Genomic DNA, 20,430 nt, shown 5'->3' with positions numbered 1-20,430 from the left:
CCCATGCCCTGTGGTCGGGACCTGAGGCTCCTCCCTCGGGGTAAACTGCACGGCGGGAAAGGCCGCAAAGTATCCTGGAACTTGTAGTTTCTTCGGGAACAGCTGGGGTTGTCCAACTTTCTTAGGCACCGTGCCTCAGCACTCATATTACATCAGAAACACAGGAGCTAGACCGTGCTCGGGAGCTGACACTCGAACTCGTTTCTGTTGTCTTTTGAACGTTGCCCTTTGTTCTAAAATGGTGGTCTAGCCTGTACAACAAGACAGAATTTCCCGTTAACACCCAAAAACCAAAGCCCGAGTCCAGAGATGGAACATTTCCACCCCTCCAGTAGGTTCTTCCGTGACGGGATTTATAGAACTCGTTCTGTAAATGTCCCTGTGCGCTTCTTGTAGTGACTGTCCATACTCGTCATTCATAATCCACGGACGTTGGCGAGAGGTTCCCATTTTGTCCTGGCACCTCAGAGGGGGCTCATCATGGGTTCATCGTGATTCTTTACCGAACTAACTGCTTCTAAGAATACAGGGGCATAAAGGAAGCTCAGGACCTGCTTCTGAGCCGCCTGCCAGCCCCCCAGCCCTGCCTTCTCGCTCGGGGCCCCTGGGCTGACGTGGAGGAACCGGCAGCCTCATTGTCCCCCTCCGGGTTCTAGAACCTGGAAGGCGCGCGGGCGTCCGTGCAAGGCGCACGCGTGCGGGCAGGGGGCGCTCGGGCTCCTGCCTGGCCGGCCGGGCAGCTGCGGACGCTCTATCTGCCGCGCAGCTCTCGATGAGCCGCGCCTTGCGTCCCCACGCCGAGGCGGCGGGGCGATGCGCTTGCGCACTGAGAGCCCACACCATATGTGCCCTGTCCCAGTGCGCGCGTCTGTGGAGAGCCGGGTGCGAGAGGCGGCAGCGCGGAGCAGAGCGGAGCCCCAAGTCGGCGTGGGGGACGGTGGGTCTGTGAGAGACCGGATAGAGGGGTTGGAGTCGCGAGGACCGCTGACAAGCGATGGGGAAGAAGCAGAAAAACAAGAGCGAAGACAGGTAGCCACAGTGGCTCTGGGTCCGAGGGGCGCGGGGCTGGACCGGGGTGGAGGCTCGTGAGGAGGCTCGCGGGGCTCCGGGCCCGGCCCCACAGGCGGCAGCGCGGATCCCAGACCCCAGAGGCGGGCGGGCGGGCGCGGGGGGCTGCGGCGGCGGGCGGGTCCTCCCGGCTGGGCTCGGTCTCCCCGCCGCCCCTCGGCCTGAGGAGCAGGGCGGTCGTGCGGGGGCCCCGGGCCGGCCGCGCGGGGAGGGCTTGGGGCGGCCGCGCCGGGCCCGGGAGGGTGGGAGCTGGCTTTTCGGGCTGAGTTGGCGAAGAGTTCTTTCTGTGCCTTTGTGAGTAGTCGGGGGCAGAGAAGGGAGCCCGCAGCCCGCGGGGGCTTCCTCTCTGGGGCGCTGGAGTTGGGGAACCACTTAGGAGCGCGCTGCCCTTGCACTTCAGTGTGCTGTGCGCTGACTGCTGGAGGATTTACGGACTGATTGTCCGACTCCACGCCTCTCGCCTGCCTTCTTCCGGCCTGTCTTTTGGTAATTTTGCTCTCTAGCACCTCCCCTAAGACAGGACGGGGAGATGAAGCGAACCAACCAGGGTCGCTCGGTTCTGCCACTGAAAAGGTTTTTTTTTTTTTTTTGGTGGGTGGGGGTGGATAACGTTGCTATCCTATTTTTGGAACATTTCTGTGTGTTACGTTCGATGGAGTTCTCTCTCCTTTTCAACGAGAGTTTACTTCCTGGGAGTGAGCGACATCTGTTACTTTTCACCTTTGTACCAAACTTAGTTTAAATACCAGGGGACAGTAAGGTAGACTCGGAACACAGCAAAACGTGTGCTAATTCATCATTCGGACCCACAGGAAGAGGTCTTGAGGTTAAAATCAAGTTCCTAAGTAAAATGGGAATCCAGGATTGTTTGCTCACCTAGCACTTACGTGGTTGACAAGGAGCGCCCTCTGTTTCAGTTTCAGGTGTATCGGAGGAAGTTAATTGATTTGAACGTTTATTCAAACGAGAGGAACTTATTTCTGAGAGGTTTAGTGGACACACATTTCTGTACTTTGGATACGTTTCTGTTGCATGGGATACTTTTTTTTTAATAATCAGAAAAATTTTAGCTGTATACAAACGCCAGAATAATGAAAGTTCATGAATTAATTGTGTCATTGTTAGCACCGCCCGCGAATTCTGCTTGTTGCACTTGCTGGATATTTCAGAGCAGACCTGGGTAGCCTTTCATTTGTAGCTCTATCAGGTGTATCTGATAGAGAAACTCATGAAAAAGAAAGGCACAGAAATATAAAACACAACCATATGTCACCATCAGACCTAAAGAACATCGATAGTGATTCCTTAAATGTTATCAGACATTCAGTTTTCCAGTTTTCCTGATTGACTTATTAAAATTTGTTTTCCAGATTGGTTTCTTTGGGTCACAGTTGTACAGGTGTATTCTTTAGATTGAAAAATACATGCATATGTTATAGTTCCAGTTTGACGGTCCAGACTATTTTACGACAAGAGGAGGGCAGATATTTATTTTTGTCTGTATTTTTAGAGAAAATTGAATGTCTTATTGATTCATAAAGATTTCCCTGGATGGTGTGAAGTTCAAATTGCAAACACCAGAGCTTGTTAAATGATTGGTTGGATAGTGTAGGAGCAGTGCTACTGGGTTTTTCACCTCCTGAAACCAATCTGTGGTCTTTTTATTTTTTGGCTCATGCTTTAGGGAAAGCAGTTGCAGTGTAATTTAAAAACATGCATTTATCTTCTCACATATCAATATGACATTCATATATATATTTTAAAAAATGCTTCATGGACTTCTTTGCTTGAGTTTGAAATTGTACCTAAGAAATCCCGAAGTTGTGCCCCGTTGGCCGGAACTGCTTGGCTCTTTTGCTTTGGTTCTGCAGGAGTTATTAAAGGTGAGGAAAGGGAAGTTCTCCGGCGTTGTGAGTCTGTTTTTTCCCCATCGTGTTTGTCAATAGTCTTTCTTCAAGAGTATTTCACATATTTATCATAGGAACCCAAGTCTAGCCTGAGTAGAAAGTCTGGGGGAAAAGGTCCTGTTTGAGGATTACTGTTCTTATTAGACAAAATGAGAAAAATGTCCTAAATTCTCCTGTAGAAAGATCCCCGCTTTAAAGATTTTGCTGTCATCCTGCCTCCCCTCCCCAAGCTGAACATGTGGCTGGGCAGAACTGGGCGAGAAGTGAACTCTTGCTTGTTTAGTTACCAAGATGAGGCTTTAAAAAAGTTTTTGGAAAGAACTTAAAATAGTTGACTGTTCTTAACCCTTATGTGGAATTATTCCTTATTTTAGCTTGTTAGCCACTCGATGCTGATTTCTAGTTTTATTTCATCTAATTTTATTCGTATAACATGTTCTGTTGCATCAGTGACTGCGATGTAGTATTCTTGTCTACATTTTTTTCATTCTAGATCTTTGTTTAAAGATCAAATTCTATTGCATCTTCTGTTACTCTGACAATGAGATTGATAAGATGTTTAGCGAGTTTTTCTTTTAATTGGGGAAACTCTTGAGACAAAGGATAGGATTCAGGTGAAGCAGTTTAAGGCAGTGCTTCCATTCCTTTCCAAAGCCTCCCTGTCCTGAGTTTGCCTGATGAAACCTTGGATGTTCCGGTGATATCCTGCTCTCCCTTTACACAGTACAGTGAATGTTCTGCTGGTGTGTGCAGAGAGGAAAGGATCAAGACCGACTTTTTTCTTTCTTACCATTAGTCTCCAGTTCTTCATTCTGGTATTTTTCTTTTCTTTTTCTTTTTTTTTTTTTTTTTTTTTTTTTTTGACAGGCAGAGTTGACAGAGAGAGAGACAGAGAGAAAGGTCTTCCTTTGCCGTTGGTTCACCCTCCAATGGCTGCCGTGGCTGGCGCACTGCGGCTGGCGCACCACGGCCGGCGCACCGCGCTGATCCGATGGCAGGAGCCAGGTGCTTCTCCTGGTCTCCCATGGGGTGCAGGGCCCAAGCACTTGGGCCATCCTCCACTGCACTCCCGGGCCACAGCAGAGAGCTGGCCTGGAAGAGGGGCAACCGGGACAGAATCCGGCACCCCGACCGGGACTAGAACCCGGTGTGCCGGCGCCACAAGGCGGAGGATTAGCCTAGTGAGCCGCGGTGCCGGCCCTTTTCTTTTTCTTTTTTAAAGACTTATCTTATTTATTTGAAAGGCAGAGTTACAGAGAGGTAGAGCCAGAGAGAGGGAGGGAGGGAGGGAGGTCTTCCATCTGTTGGTTCACTCCCCAAATGACTGCAATGGCCAGAGCTGCACCGATCTGAAGCCAGGAGCCAGGAGCTTCTTCCTTGTCTCCCACGTGGGTACAGGGGCCCAAGGACTTGGGCCATCTTCTGCTTTCCCAGGCCATAGCAGAGAGCTGGATTGGAGGTGGAACAACCGACACTTGAACCGGCACCCATATGGGATGTGGTACTGCAAGCCAGGGTTTTAACCTGCTGCGCCACAGCACCAGCCCCTTTTTTTCTCTTTTAAAAGGATCCCTGAGTATTTAAAAGTGTTAACTAAATGGGGCAGTTAGATTTTTAGGTTTTGAGGACTGTTATGTTACCTTAATAACCAGGATTTATACAAATCACTCCCCCGCACTACCATCTTCCCCTTCTCTCCTCATTTTCCCCCAATGTAGAGAAAAAGAAGATGGTGTTTCAGTAGTCCTGCAGTCGGTTATGGAGGTGAGGATGTCATTTAGGAGCCATTCAGCACGTCATTGCTCTGGGCAGGATGACTCCACTATTTGCTTTTCAATACAGATAATATTCTGGTTATTAATGACGAAACTCCTTCCTTCTGTGGAAGTTCTGGTTGTTTGAGGCAGCTGCTCAACCTTTAGATGACGACAGTTGAGTGTGATCAGGGTAGCAGGGTTCCAGTGATAGAAAGCGCTGTGATCCACTTCAGGAACCTGTCCTGTAGATGGTGAGTGTAGCTGGCTCTGCAGAGCTACCCAGAGAGGGAACCGTCCACGGTGCAGTACTAGGCTGCGTGCGCCAAAATCCAAAGGTGTTTGACGCTGACAAATGCCACAGTGGAAAATTCCACACCGTGAAACTTGGTTTGATGTGCAAAGTTATTTAAAATGTTGTATAAGGTTTTCAGGTGTGTGTATAAAGTATATATGAAACACAAATGGACTTCGTATTTAGACTTGAGTCCTATGCCTAGGAGATGTCAGTTTGTTTATGCAAATATTTCAGAGTCCAAAAAAACTAAAAATACTCCTGGGTCTCATGCCTGTTGGAAAAGGAGACTCATCTTGTAGTTCATATAATCTAGGTTCAACAAAGGAATTAATTTCTCACTTGCATATATTTGAATTAATTTAAAATTTATCTACATATATTAGATTAAAAAAAAAACGGAAAAAGGTGGATAATCTGAGAGTTCCCTTGGTTTAGCTTGTTCCTAAACTGACTCGTTAGGAAATTGCTGGGGGAAGAAGTCCTGGTTTGCCATAGAAGAATAAGAAAGCAGATTAGAGACCTTTGTGGTAAGCCTTGCATGCTGATGGTGACCTCTGTGGAAAGAAGAATCGGCCACTGGCCACTTCTGATGTTACTTCCTGTTGTGCTTTGTTTATCCTTCTAAGTTTATTCCAGTCTTACAGTTATTAGGTAAGGTAGTGAGTGAGAAAGTGTCATTGCTTTTGTTAGAATAGCAGTTCTCAAACTTTTTGGTCTCTGGACTCCTTTGCATAGCTAGGATCACAAAAGACTTTTATTTGTGGATGTTTGCCATATTACAAATTAAAACAAAAGTATTTCTTCATTAAAAAATCACTTTTGGGGCTGGCGCCGCGCCTCACTAGGCTAATCCTCCGCCTTGCGGCACCGGCACACCGGGTTCTAGTCCCGGTTGGGGCGCCGGATTCTGTCCCGGTTGCCCCTCTTCCAGGCCAGCTCTCTGCTGTGGCCAGGGAGTGCAGTGGAGGATGGCCCAGGTGCTTGGGCCCTGCACCCCATGGGAGACCAGGACAAGCACCTGGCTCCTGCCATCGGATCAGCGCGGTGCGCCGGCCGCAGCGTGCTGGCCGCGGCGGCCATTGGAGGGTGAACCAACGGTAAAGGAAGACCTTTCTCTCTGTCTCTCTCTCTCACTGTCCACTCTCCCTGTCAAAAAATAAAAAAAAAAAATAAAAATAAAAAAAAAAACACTTTTGTTAAATAAGTTTTCAAATATTGTGAGGAATGATATTGTTAAACATTTTTGTGAAATTATTATCTGACTGGATAGAAGATAGCAAGAGTCTCCTTTTGGCTGTGCCTTTGATCTGTATTATCACACTTCATGTGATCTCTGAAAAGTTCCCTGTACAGTTGTGGGAAAATGAGAATGAAAAAGACATCCTTTTGGTTACTATTTTGAAAATAGTTTTGATTGCCTTCGATTAGTTTACACCCCCTAAAGAGGTCTTGGGACAAAGTTGAGCTGCTGGTTTAGGGATTTCTAAATGAGATTTAAGCATTTGTGAGAAATTTTCCAAGCTGCTTGAATATCATTAATGTTTGATGCTTAGAATCCTTGTGAATCACTAGGGGCAACTGAGATGTTAGTGGGCATGGTAATGGCCTTGGGATTTTTTTCTTTGCTTGAGTATGCAAACTTACCAGCAGGTGCATACTGGACTCTGTGAGGTGGGCATTTGGTGCAGCAGTTAAGACAAAGCTCGTGATTCCACATCTTTTACCAGAGTGCCTGGGTTTGATTCCAGGCTTTGCTCCCAAGTCCACCTTCCTGCTAATGCATACCCTGGGCGGTAGCAAAAACATGGATCGAGTAGTTGGGTCCTTGCCACCTACATGGAAGACTCAGATGGCATTCTGGCTCCTGGCTTCAACCTGACCCAGTCTCAGCTGTCATGGGCATTTGGGGAATAAATCAGTAGATGAGAGGGCCATGTGTCTGTGTTTCAAATAAGTTTTAAAACTCTGTTGCAATTGATTTTAACTGGGAATACATTATTTAGATAATTTGAGGCACCAGGTATCTTTATGGTATTGAGTCATTCCATTCAAGAAATATATTTACTGTCTGAGCGCTTAAATGTGAGCTATTATTCTAGGTGTTAAAAATAGTGTAAAGGGCTGGCGCCGCGGCTCACTAGGCTAATCCTCCGCCTGCGGCGCCGGCACACCGGGTTCTAGTCCCGATCAGGGCACCGGATTCTGTCCTGGTTGCCCCTCTTCCAGGCCAGCTCTCTGCTGTGGCCAGGGAGTGCAGTGGAGGATGGCCCAAGTCCTTGGGCCCTGCACCCAATGGGAGACCAGGAGGAGCACCTGGCTCCTGCCTTCGGATCAGTGTGGTGCACTGGCCACAGCGCGCCAGCCACGGCGGCCATTGTGGGGTGAACCAACAGCAAAAGAAAGACCTTTCTCTCTGTCTCTCTCTCTCACTGTCCACTCTGCCTGTCAAAAAACAAAAAAAAAAAAGTGAAAAGATAACATGATATGCTTCTTAATTTGTATGATTGTATATCTGTAAGATTATTTTATTCATTTGTATCTCTAGGGTATATTTTTTAAATATTTATTTACTTATTTGAAAGGCAGAGTTAGAGGGAAAGATAGAGAAAGAAATCTTCCATCTGCCAGTTGGCTCCCCAAATGGCTGCAAAGGCCAGGGCTGGGCCAGGCCAAAGTGAGGAGCCAGGAATTTCTTCCACGTGCAGAGTTCAAGGCCCAGGCATTTAGGCTATCTTTTGCTGTTTTCCCAGACACATTAGTGGGAAGCTGAATTGGAAGTGGAGCATCCAGGACTCAAACCAGCACCCATATGGGAAGCTGGTGTTGCAGGTGGCAGCTTAACTCATTGTACTACAGTACCAGCCCTAAGGTGTTTTTTGTTAGACTTATTCCTAGATGTTATGAGTTTTGATTCTGTTATGTAACTATTTAATTCTTTGTGTTTGATAAATAATAAAGCTTTTTTCTATTATATTTATCTTGTGTCTGACTCAGTGAATTATTAAAAGTAGTTGTCTAAGGGTGAGGACTTGTGATATAGTTTATGATAATGGATAACTAAATAATGAGGGAGAGCAGGGAGAAAGACATTACAGCAGAATCCAAATGTTTTGATTAGTGATACATAGGTGACTTTCCCTCCCTTTCTTGTGCTTTGAGAGGAAAACGCACTGTTGAGAAACTATTTTATAAAATACGCAGTGCACTATTTGCCCTGCCATTTGCCACAATAGTTACATAATTTTAATAATAAAAATACTAAATGTGGAACCAGTAGCCTTGCTGTTTTAAGAATCTGGGAAGGAGGAGAAAGGTACATAGGAGCTTTACTGGGTGTTAGCACAGTACAGCGCTTTGAGGCTTAGAGCCTCTCAGGAATCAAGTGTGACTGCAGACATGACTTTTTTTGTCCTTGCTATTCTAGCTGGTTTAAGAAATCCTTATACTCCAAAATCCAGACTTCCTAAAGAAAAATTAATATCTACATAGACTCTTCACTGGTAAAGGAACTGTTACAGATTTTTAGGATTTTTTTTTCTTTTTAACTTTTATTTAATGAATATAAATTTCCAAAGTACAGAATATGGATCACAATGGCTTCCCCCCCATAACGTCCCTCCCACCCGCAACCCGCACCCTTCCCACTCCCTCTCCCCTTCCATTCACATCAAGATTCACCTTCTATTCTCTTTATATACAGAAGATCAGCTCAGCACACATTAAGTAAAGATTTCAACAGTTTGCTCCCACACAGAAACACAAAGTGTAAAATACTGTTTGAGTACTAGTTATAGCATTAAATCTCAATGCACAGCACACTAAGGACAAAGATCCCACATGAGAAGTAAGTGCACAGTGACTCCTGTTGTTGACTTAACAAATTGACACTCTTGTTTATGGCCTCAGTAATCACCCTAGGCTCCTGTCATGAGCCGCCAAGGCCATGGAAGCCCCCTGAGTTCACCAACTCTGATCATTTTTAGACAAGGCCATGGTCAAAGTGGAAGTTCTCTCCTCCCTTCAGAGAAAGGTATCTCCTTCTTTGACGACCCATTCTCTCCACTGGGATCTCACTCGTGGAGATCCTCCATTTAGGTTTTTTTCTTTTCCCCCAGAGTGTCTTGGTTTTCCATGCCTGAAATACTCTCATGGGCATTTCAGCCAGATCCGAATGCCTTAAGGGCTGATTATGAGGCCAGAGTGCTGTTAGGACATTTGCCATTCTATAGGTCTGCTGTGCATCTCACTTCCCATGTTGGATCATTCTCTCCCTTATTGATTCTGTCAGCTAGTATTTGCAGACACTATTCTTGTTTATGTGGTCCCTTTGGTTCTTAGTCCTATCATTATGATCAATTGTGAACAGAAATTGATCACTGGGACTAGTGAGATGGCATTGGTACATGCCACCTCAATGGGATTGAATTCGAATCCCCTGGTATGTTTCCAATAAAATTCTCGCCAATAGAATGCAACAACACATCAGAAAGATCATCCACCCAGACCAAGTGGGATTTATCCCTGGTATGCAGGGATGGTTTAATGTGCGCAAAACAATCAATGTGATACACCACATTAACAGACTGCAGAAGAAAAACCATATGATTATCTCAATAGATGCCGAGAAAGCATTTGATAAAATACAACACCCTTTCATAATGAAAACTCTAAGCAAACTGGGTTTGGAAGGAACATTCTTCAATACAATCAAAGCAAACTATGAAAAACCCACAGCCAACATCCTATTGAATGGGGAAAAGTTGGAAGCATTTCCACTGAGATCTGGAACCAGACAGGGATGCCCACTCTCACCACTGCTATTCAATATAGTTCTGGAGGTTCTAGCCAGAGCTATTAGGCAAGAAAAAGAAATTAAAGGGATACAAATTGGGAAGGAAGAACTCAAACTATCCCTCTTTGCAGATGATATGATTCTTTATTTAGGAGATCCAAAGAACTCTACTAAGAGACTATTGGAACTCATAGAAGAGTTTGGCAAAGTAGCAGGGTATAAAATCAATGCACAAAAATCAACAGCCTTTGTATACACAGACAATGCCACGGCTGAGGAAGAACTTCTAAGATCAATCCCATTCACAATAGCTACAAAAACAATCAAATACCTTGGAATAAACTTAACTAAGGACATTAAAGATCTCTACGATGAAAATTACAAAACCTTAAAGAAATAGAAGAGGATACCAAGAAATGGAAAAATCTTCCATGCTCATGGATTGGAAGAATCAATATCATCAAAATGTCCATTCTCCCTAAAGCAATTTATAGATTCAATGCAATACCAATCAAGATACCGAAGACCTCCTTCTCAGATCTAGAAAAAATGATGCTGAAATTCATATTGAGACACAGGAGACCTCGAATAGCTAAAGCAATCTTGTACAACAAAAACAAAGCTGGAGTCATCACAATACCAGATTTCAGGACATACTACAGGGCAGTTGTAATCAAAACAGCATGGTACTGGTACAGAAACAGATGGATAGACCAATGGAACAGAATAGAAACACCAGAAATCAATCCAAACATCTACAGCCAACTCATATTTGATCAAGGGTCCAAAACCAATCCCTGGAGTAAGGACAGTCTATTCAATAAATGGTGCTGGGAAAATTGGATTTCCACGTGCAGAATCATGAAGCAAGACCCCTACCTTTCACCTTACACAAAAATCCACTCAACATGGATTAAAGACTTAAATCTACGACCTGACACCATCAAATTATTAGAGAGCATTGGAAAAACCCTGCAAGATATAGGTACCGGCAATGACTTCTTGGAAAACACCCCAGAAGCACAGGCAGTCAAAGCCAAAATTAACATTTGGGATTGCATCAAATTGAGAAGTTTCTTTACTGCAAAAGAAACAGTCAGGAAAGTGAAGAGACAACCGACAGAATGGGAAAATATATTTGCAAACTATGCAACTGATAAAGCATTAATAACCAGAATCTACAAAGAAATCAAGAAACTCCACAAGATCAAAACAAACAACCCACTTAAGAGATGGGCCAAGGACCTCAATAGACATTTTTCAAAAGAGGAAATCCAAATGGCCAACAGACACATGAAAAAATGTTCAAGATCACTAGCAATCAGGGAAATGCAAATCAAAACCACAATGAGGTTTCACCTCACCCCTGTTAGAATGGCTCGCATTCAGAAATCTACCAACAATAGATTTTTAGGATCTTAACAAAGAAGGAAAAAGAAACATGGCAGCCATTGTCTACAGGTGCTGAAAGTTATTTAAAGAATGTGTCCCTTAACTTTATAACCACTGTCTCTGAGCTTGTCTGTTTAAAGTGAAAGCAGTAATGATTTAGTGTTTCATTTCTTCCCGTTTCAGACATGGAAATGAAACTTCAACTACATGTTTTTTCTACAGAGGAATCCCTTTTCATCCAGGTGGCAGTTTTTAGAATCACTAGTTTTTGAACCTCTCTTTGATGATAAAAGTATCTCTTATGTTGTCATGTAAAAAATTTACTTGATTTTTCTGTTTTTGAAACTTAAAGCTAGAAACTTTGTGAAACAGTCCCTAAATACTACAGTTGACTTACTATTTTAATGTAAATATAAGTCATTAGTTTCTGGTACTGAGCTTTGGTGAGATGTGACTAATGATGCTATAGTGGAATTTCTTCTAAGTCTAGAACTACATACTCTAAGATTCTGTTTTATGAAAATATTACTTGTCCATCAGTTGATGGGGTGGGCAGTGGAGTTATTAAACACTTTTTGGCTATTGTAAATAGTACCATAAAAATCACTGTACAAGTTTTTGTGTGAATGCAAACTTTAAAGTTCTGTTTGCTATACCTATTCCTAGGAGTGAAATTGCTGCATCCTAGGATAACTTGTACTCAGGAACTGCCGAACAGTTTAACTTTTTTCAGGAACTGCCAAAGTAGCTGCTCCCTATACAAACAACTGTGTAGGGTTCCAGTTTCTAACCTCATCTACGCTTACTGACTTAAAAACAAAAATTCCCACATATATTTCAAAGGCAGAGGGAGACATCTGTCTGTTGGTTCATTCCTCAAGTGTCCAGGGCGCACAGGACAGTGTCAGTCCAAAGCTGGGAGGCTGGAACTTAGTTCTGATCTCCCAGATGGGTGGCAAGGATCTTGGTACTTGAGCCATCTCCTGCATGTGTCCCAGGGAAACTGGGATTTGGAAGTGGAACTGGTATTCAAATCCAGGTACTCCAATACAGGAGGAGAGTTTAAAAACTGCTGTGCCAAATGCCTGCCCTAAATCTTACATTTTTTTTTTTTTGACAAGATGATAAGGATGCTACTTGTTCTGCAACTCTGAGTAGTAATTTTTAAATGACTATTTCCTCTGTGGGTGTATTGACTTCTATAAATGACTTCATTTGAGTTCAGCTTACAGGTATAGCTCAAATTTTTTTAAAAACATTTATTTATTTACTAGGTAGCACTACAGAGAAGTAGAGGCAGAGAAAAAGAGAGGTCTTCCATCTGTTGGTTCACTCTCCAGATGGCTGCAACAGCTGGATCGGAGCCAGGAGTTTCCCCCGGGTCTCCCACGCAGGTTCAGGGGCTCAAGGGCTTGGTCCATCCTCCACTGCTTTCCCAGGCCATAGCAGAGAGCTGGGTGGGAAGTATAGCAACCGGTCTTGAACCAGCACCCCTATGGGATGCCGGCGCTCCAGGCCAGGGTGTTAACCTGCTGAGCCACAGCGCCGGGCCCTGAACTGGTGGTTTTGAACTTTATATTATATCATCTTGACAAGAAGACTTAGTTTATGTGTTAAGTCTATACCTGATTTTTTTTGTTTTAATCAACCTGAGACAACCTAGTGGAGATTTGTAAATGAAAGGTTGGACTGATGTTCTGTGACTGATCCATGTGGTACAGATTTGTTTTAAATCTATTTCCAAATTAAAAATAAAAGTGGATAAATTAAAAGTTACTTAGGATTTACAGGCTCCTAAAATCTCCTACAACCCTGTGTTCCTACCTCTCCTTCCCCCTACTTTTGTTGAGCATACTCTAGTTTGTAAAAGCTGTGCTAGACTTACTTTACTGTCAGATATGTTAGAATCTGTAATAAATAGGAACTTAGATTATGTATTTTGGGTCTACAAGATGATGCTTATACTTTTATTCTTTTTGTCACTTTATCAGATATTTAGAAAATAAGGGATTAGGTTTAATTTTGTGGTAGGCGATGTAGTACTTACCTCTTGCATTACATTGTACTATGTAATAGCATATGGCTTCACATTCCCTTTTAAAAAGTATGTATGTGAACAATAAAGTGACAAGACAGTTAAAGACGAGATGTCCTACATATGTTAACGCACTCCCCAAATGCTCAGAATAGCTAGGACTAGACTGGGCCAAAGGTGGTAGCCAGGAGTTCAATCCAGTTCTCCTGTGTAGGTGGCAGGGATCCAGCTACTGAGCCATCACCTACCTCCCAGGGTCTGCATTGGCAGGAGAATGGAGTTGGGAACTAGAGCCCTAGGTATCAAACCCAGGTACTCCTATATGACACTGGTGTATTAACCACTAGACCAAATGACCATCCCTGTTAACTTTTTTTTTTTTTTTGACTGGCAGAGTGGACAGTGAGAGAGAGAGAGAGAAAGGTCTTCCTTTTCCGTTGGTTCACCCTCCAATGGCCGCTGTGGCCAGTGCACCGCGCTGATCCGAAGCCAGGAGCCAGGTGCTTCTCCTAGTCTCCCATGTGGGTGCAGGGCCCAAGGACTTGGGCCATCCTCCACTGCACTCCCGGGCCACAGCAGAGAGCTGGCCTGGAAGAGGGGCAACCGAGACAGAATCCGGCACCCCGACCGGGACTAGAACCCGGTGTGCTGGCGCCACAGGCGGAGGATTAGCCTATTGAGCCGTGGCGCCGGCCCCTGTAACTTATTTCTAAACTGTTCTGTTTTTTTCCTATTTGAGAGGCAGAGTGGCAGAGACAGCTTCCATCTGCTCATTCATTTCCCAGATGTCCACCATGGCTAAGGCTCAGCCAGGATGAAACAGAGCTGGGAACTTACTCTACAGAATATCTCCCACATGAATGGCAGAAACCTAGTTGTTTGAGCCTCTGCTTCCCATGTTTGCATTAGCAGGAACCTGGAGTCATCAGGAGATGGTTATCAGACCTAGCCACTCTGATATTAGGTGCCAGCATCATTTTTTTTTTTTTATTTAAAGATTTGTTTATTTTTTGAAAAGCACAGTTACAGAGAGAGAGATCGATCTTTTATCTGCTGGTTCACTCCCCAGATGGCTGCAACAGGCAGCACTGAGCCAGTGAAACCCAAGAGCTTCATCCAGGTCTCTCACATGGGTAGCAGAGGCCCAAACACTTGGGCCGTCTTCTGCTGCTTTTCCCAGACCATTAGCAGGGAGCTGGATTATAAGTGGAACAGCCAGGACATGAACCAGCAACCATATGGGGTGCCCTTGTTAAAGACAGTGGCTTTTACCTGCTATGGCACAATGCCAGGCCCTCAGGATGCCAGCATCTTAACCACTCAGCAAAACACTTGCTCCATTAACTATTGGAATACTATTTCTAGAAATTGAAATTTAACACTTTTTTTCTTTTTGAGGCATGACTGAAATAAAATTCACATTTCATATGTGAGATCAGTTAAATGTATGCAGTAGCACATCTTTGTCGACAAGCATAATATACAATTTTTCTGTACCTCAGAAAGTTCTCTCATTACCTTTTATAGGCAATGTTTTCTCCTTAAACTGGCTTTTGACTGGTTAGTCACTTTACTTTGGCCTGTTCTAGCAATTCCTATGAATAGAATGTAGAATATATAGTCTGTTGGCTGACAGGGTTTCCCATGGTATAATGACAGATCCATCCATTTTTAGGGCATGTAACTAGTTTTTCCCTTTTATCACTGAGTAGTATTCCATTATATAAGTAAATAATGGTTTGTTTATAAGTCATCTGGTAGATGAAAATTAAGGTTGTTTCCAGCTTTTGATGATTATGAATAAAACTGCTTTGAACATTTGAGTACAAGTCTTTGTGTGGACATCCATTTTCATTTCTCTTAGGTAAATACCTAGGAGTGGGATTCCTGGGTCTTCTAGTGATGGCTTAACTTTGAGAAGCTGCCAAACTGTTTTCCAAAGTGGCTGTGCTGTTTTTATATTTCCTTGAAGGGATATGTGATTTTTCCAGTAGCTTCACATCATCTATCTACACTTTGAAATTAGTCCTTAATTTGAGTCATTCTAGTGGTTGCATGGTGATACCTAGTTGTGGTTGTGTATTTATGTATTCTTATTGGTCAAGGGTGCCCACTATTTTGTCATGTGTTTCTTTACCATTCTTGGATGTCATTGGTAATGTGTATATTCAAATTTTTCCATTTAAAAGTTTGTGTTTTTTGATTTAGGCTTGTAGGGATTCTTCATATTTTACAGACGAATCCTTCATCAGCATATTGCCAATGTTTTCTCAGTCTTTGGCTTACTTTTTATCTGAAGATAATTATATGTGCATTTGTGGAAAATAATACAAAGAGATCTGTATACCCTTTACCTAGTTTTCCCCAAAGGTTGTATCTTGCAAAATTGTGCTACATAATGGCTCAGATGTTGACAGTGCACTAAACGCCTGCCCCTTTGTTGAAAAGACTATCCATCCCACATTTAAAAAACAAAGATTTGTTTGAGAGAGAGAGCACGCAGGAGCGCTCCTTTCCATCTGTTAGTGCACTCCCCCAAAAGCCACAACAGCCAGAGGTGGTGGGGCAGGCTGAAGCCAGGAGGCAGGAACTTCGTCCATGACTTCCATGTGGGTTGGGACTCAAGTACTTGAGCCATCGTCCACTGCTTCCACAGCTTCTTGACCTTAGCAGGGAGATAAATTGGAAGTGGAGTAGCTTGGACTTGAGTCAGTGCGCCAGTGTGGGATGCAGGCATCTCAGTTGGTGGTTTAACTTGCTTGGCCTGCCTCAGTGCCTGCTCCTGTCCTTCCTATATTGTTATTTTTGTTACCTTTGTGAAAAATCAGTTGCCCAGAAAGTTCAGTGTGAACATTCAGTGGGTGCTTCCTCTGAAGGAAACAGTTACTACAGTTAGTGCGAGGGTTTTGAATTAAAGTAGTTGAAAGGCCGGAAGCTATACTGCAGATTGTGACCAACTTGGGATTTGCCATTTGTATAAATTGGATTCATGACAAAATTGAAAAAGGAAAAATTCCACTTAAGGTGTTTCAGCCTTCACCCAAAGATCATGAAAAACATAGTGAGGATCCACAGTGCCCTCATAAAGTACATATTGTTAACAGAATAAAAAGTGGAAAAGATGCAGTAAAGATACTTGGATTAGAAAAGAGCATTCACCCTCAGGTTCACCATAATATCCCTTCAGTAAATGCAGAACTGAAAGTAGTTGAATGCAAGAACTTTCAGCAGAGGATGGCCTAGAATATGCTCGAGCACTGGAGAAGCAGTAGTGCAGTAGCATCTGGACCCTGTGGAGCAGCAGGTAGTTAAGTCCTAAAGGCAGAGCAGTTTCTGGTTAAAATATAAATCCGTAACTAGTCTCCCTGCTTCCTGACTAAGCAGGATTCAGTCTTGCTACTCATACAATAGGTAGCCTCAAATTTGAAATTTGAGTATATTATCAGGATTAAGAGCTCTGGCTATGTAATCAGAATTATTGGTTTCAAATCCCACGTCTGTCTTGTGTTCCTGGGCAAACTGTGTTTAAAAAGAATACTCAGAGGGCTGGCGCCACGGCACACTAGGCTAATCCTCCACCTACGGTGCCAGCACCCCGGGTTCTAGTCCTGGTCGGGGCGCCAGATCCTGTTCCGGTTGCTCCTCTTCCAGTCCAGCTCTCTGCTGTGGCCTGGGACTGCAGTGGAGGATGGCCCAAGTCTTTGGGCCCTGCACCCACATGGGAGACTAGGAGAAGCACCTGGCTCCTGGCTTCGGATCAGCGCCCTGCGCTGGCCATAGCGGCCATTGGAGGGCGAACCAACGGAAAAGGAAGCCTTTCTCTCAGTCTCTCTCACTGTCCACTCTGCCTGTCAAAAAAAAAAAAAAAAAAAAAATACTGGAGCCAGCACTGTGGCGCGGCTGGTTAACGCCCTGATCTGAAGCATCCGCATCTCATATGGGCACTGGTTTGAGCCCTGCCTGCTTCACTTCCGATCCAGCTCTCTGCTATGGCCTGGGAAAGCAGTAGAAGATGGCCCAAGTCCTTGGGCCCCTGTACTTGTAAGGGACCCAGAAGAGGCTCCTGGCTTCTGATTGGCTCAGCTCCAGCCCTTGAGGCAAATTGGGGAGTGAACCATCTGATGGAAGGTCTCGCTCTTGCCCTCTCGCCCCCTCTCTTGCCTCGCTTCTCTTTGTAACCCTGCCTTTCAAATAAATAAATCTTAAAAAAAAAAAAAAAAAAAAAAAAAAAAAAACCTCAGGCTGGCGCCGCGCCTCACTAGGCTAATCCTTCCCCTTGCGGCGCCGGCACACCGGGTTCTAGTCCCGGTTGGGGTGCCGGATTCTTTCCCGGTTGCCCCTCTTCCAGGCCAGCTCTCTGCTGTGGCCAGGGAGTGCAGTGGAGGATGGCCCAAGTGCTTGGGCCCTGCACCGCATGGGAAACCAGGATAAGTACCTGGCTCTTGCCTTCGGATCAGCGCGGTGCGCTGGCTGCGGCGGCCATTGGAGGGTGAACCAACAGCAAAGGAAGACCTTTCTCTGTCTCTCTCTCTCTCACTGTCCACTCTGCCTGTCAAAAAATAAAAAAAATTTTAAAAAACATACTCAAATGTGGCACACAATTATCTGGAAGTACTAAAAACATTCCCTTGCTTTCTGATTGCCTACAGCTCATTAAGATACCAATACTGCACAAGGACTTCTTAGGTGGCTTAGATATCAGAAACTGTTTTGTTGACTTTATGTTTTTGTGCTTGCTTTGTCTAATAAGCAACCCTCCCTTTGCCTCTGTAACTTCTGCTCTTCCTTTAGTCCTTAGCTCTAGGTTTCTCTTCTGCTAAGAACCCTCTAACTTTCCCATTTGGTATTCTACAGCCATTCCGTGTTAAACTGTCTAAAGTATAGGAAAAATGGAATTTATGTCAGTTTTGGCCAGCTATTTATAAAAGCATTGAATTGCTTCACTTTGTGCTGCTTAGCATTTTGCAGTTCCTGGTTTACTGGTTTGCTGTTTATCTCCCCTGCTAAGCTCCTGGAGGATAAATCCTATATCCTCAATGTTTTGTTTTATAATTTTTGAATTACGTAGTTAGAAGTTACTTATATCTCATTAGAAACTGTCTTTACTGAAGTAAAGCATCTTTATAAGTCAGCCATCTGTGGAGTCATTTACATGAGCTCTTTGTTTTCTTATTGTGCCCTTGATTCATTGTGTAGCTCAGACTGACCTTTGTTGTCTATAGGTTTTGATTGGAAATAGCTTTGTTTACCCTCAAGTAATATTAGGGCAGAGGAGGGCATTTTAGAATGGAATCAAATTTAAAGCAGAAATATGAAAGATTAAGAGCACATTTGGTTCTGAGTTTTTGGTTTTAGGAGTTTTATTCAGTGAACTATTCCTATTAATTCAGACTTGACTGCATAGTCAAACTTTTCCCAAGGCATTTAGTCTTCTCGTTGGTAAAATGAGATAATACAGTAGGTGTTCTCTGAAGTTCTTTCTCACTGTACAGTTTCTGTAGTTAGAAGTAAAACAGTGGACAAGGGTCTAATATTTAGGTGTGTTATTGATATAGAAGAAATAAAACTTGTTTTAGCCAGTGCCGTGGCTCACTAGGCTAATCCTCCACCTGCGGCGCTGGTACCCCGGGTTCTAGTCCCGGTCAGGGTGCTGGATTCTATCCTGGTTGCTCCTCTTCCAGACCAGGTCTCTGCTGTGGCTCGGGAATGCAGTGGAGGATGGCCCAAGTGCTTGGGCCCTGAACCTGCATGGAAGACCAGGAGGAAGTGCCTGGCTCCTGGCTTCGGATCAGCACTGCGCGCTGGCCTGAATGCACTGGCCAAAGCGGCCACTTTGGGGGTGAACCAACAGAAAAAGGAAGACCTTTCTCTCAGTCTCTCTCTCTCACTGTCTAACTCTGCCTGTCAAAAAAAAAACAAATAAAAATAAAACTTGTTTTATCTTTTACATTCTATCAATAATTCCAGTCAGATACACAGTGTGCTGCTAATGCCTGGAAAGGGTTAAAATGGTAAAAATTTCTGTGTAATTCTATGTGGTAGATTATTTTATTCTTGAGTAATATGTGGGTCTTTGTTTTCATTTAAGTGCCAAGGATGACATTGATCTTGATGCCTTGGCTGCAGAAATAGAAGGAGCTGGTGCTGCCAAGGACCAGGAACCTCAAAAATCAAAGGGGAAAAAGAAAAAGGAGAAAAAAAAGCAGGACTTTGAGTAAGTGTGTTTTAATATATCTGACTTTTATTAGTTTGGGCACTGGATTCACCTAGTCAACTATTACAGTGGTTCAAAATATATTTTAATCCTTTTCTAGTGAAGATGATATCCTGAAAGAACTGGAAGAATTATCCTTGGAAGCTCAAGGCATCAAAGCTGACAGAGAAACTGCTGCAGTGAAGGTGAAAGACAGATTGTTGTTACACATTCATATTTGATAATCTATTCATGCTTCTGGGAACTGGTCTAGAGAGTTGTATTTAGAAACTTTTGAGCAATGTACACAATGTCAAAGTCTGTATAAAATCTGATGCCAGATTAGGAAAAATAGTGTATTTTAAAATCTTTCACAGATAATAAAGATGCTGTGTACAGGAATCTAAAGGTATCCCATGGTATGTTGCCTGTTCATAAAATTGGTATATCTGAAAAAACATCTCTCATCTTTATCTCTAATTCTGTGTATTCTGTTTCACCTGTTGAATTTGGATAAGCCTCAAAATAATGGGAAAGTGATAGATAAGTTTTCCATTCTTCTGTTATGCTTCGTATGTCCTTTGAAGAAATTAGTAAATAGACTCATCAGTGTTTCATAGAGCCTGAATTCTGAAGTGTATAATGCCTTGAATATGAAATGCTTTCAAGGCTTATGGTAGCCACTGGTGCTTGGATGAGTTTTCTGTTCTTATTTAAAAATCCTTATTACAAAATTTTTTTGAGATGTTTTTAAAATGTTTAGGTGTTTTTAATGTTTAAGATGTTTTTAATGAAGCACATGACTGAGGGGCCTCAATTGTTGTTTTTAAAATTATTTATTTGAGAGGCAGACAGCACACACATTCCTATCCACTGGTTCACTCCCCAGATACCCTTAATTGCTGGTAGGGGTGAAGCTGGGAACTGGGAACTCACTCCAGGTCTCCCATATAGGTGGCAGGAAGCCAGTTACTTGAGCCATCATGTCTGC

General features: G+C 43.6%; 1 protein-coding gene across 1 annotated transcript in view; it reads left to right on the top strand.

The window, feature by feature from the left end:
* Window positions 1-807: 807 nt before the first annotated feature.
* EIF5B (eukaryotic translation initiation factor 5B) overlaps window positions 808-20,430 on the top strand; it is a 60,535-nt gene continuing 40,912 nt past the window's right edge. Inside the window, exons 1-3 of the mRNA XM_051842650.2 lie at window positions 808-1,029; window positions 19,335-19,460; window positions 19,561-19,645. Coding sequence (XP_051698610.1) covers window positions 995-1,029; window positions 19,335-19,460; window positions 19,561-19,645 — 246 coding nt within the window. The 5' untranslated portion in view covers window positions 808-994. The remainder of the gene's footprint in view (window positions 1,030-19,334; window positions 19,461-19,560; window positions 19,646-20,430) is intronic.

Source organism: Oryctolagus cuniculus, chromosome 2 (genome assembly GCF_964237555.1).
Source record: "Oryctolagus cuniculus chromosome 2, mOryCun1.1, whole genome shotgun sequence".
Classification (NCBI taxonomy): domain Eukaryota; kingdom Metazoa; phylum Chordata; class Mammalia; order Lagomorpha; family Leporidae; genus Oryctolagus; species Oryctolagus cuniculus.
This window is presented reverse-complemented; position numbering and strand designations above follow the sequence as displayed.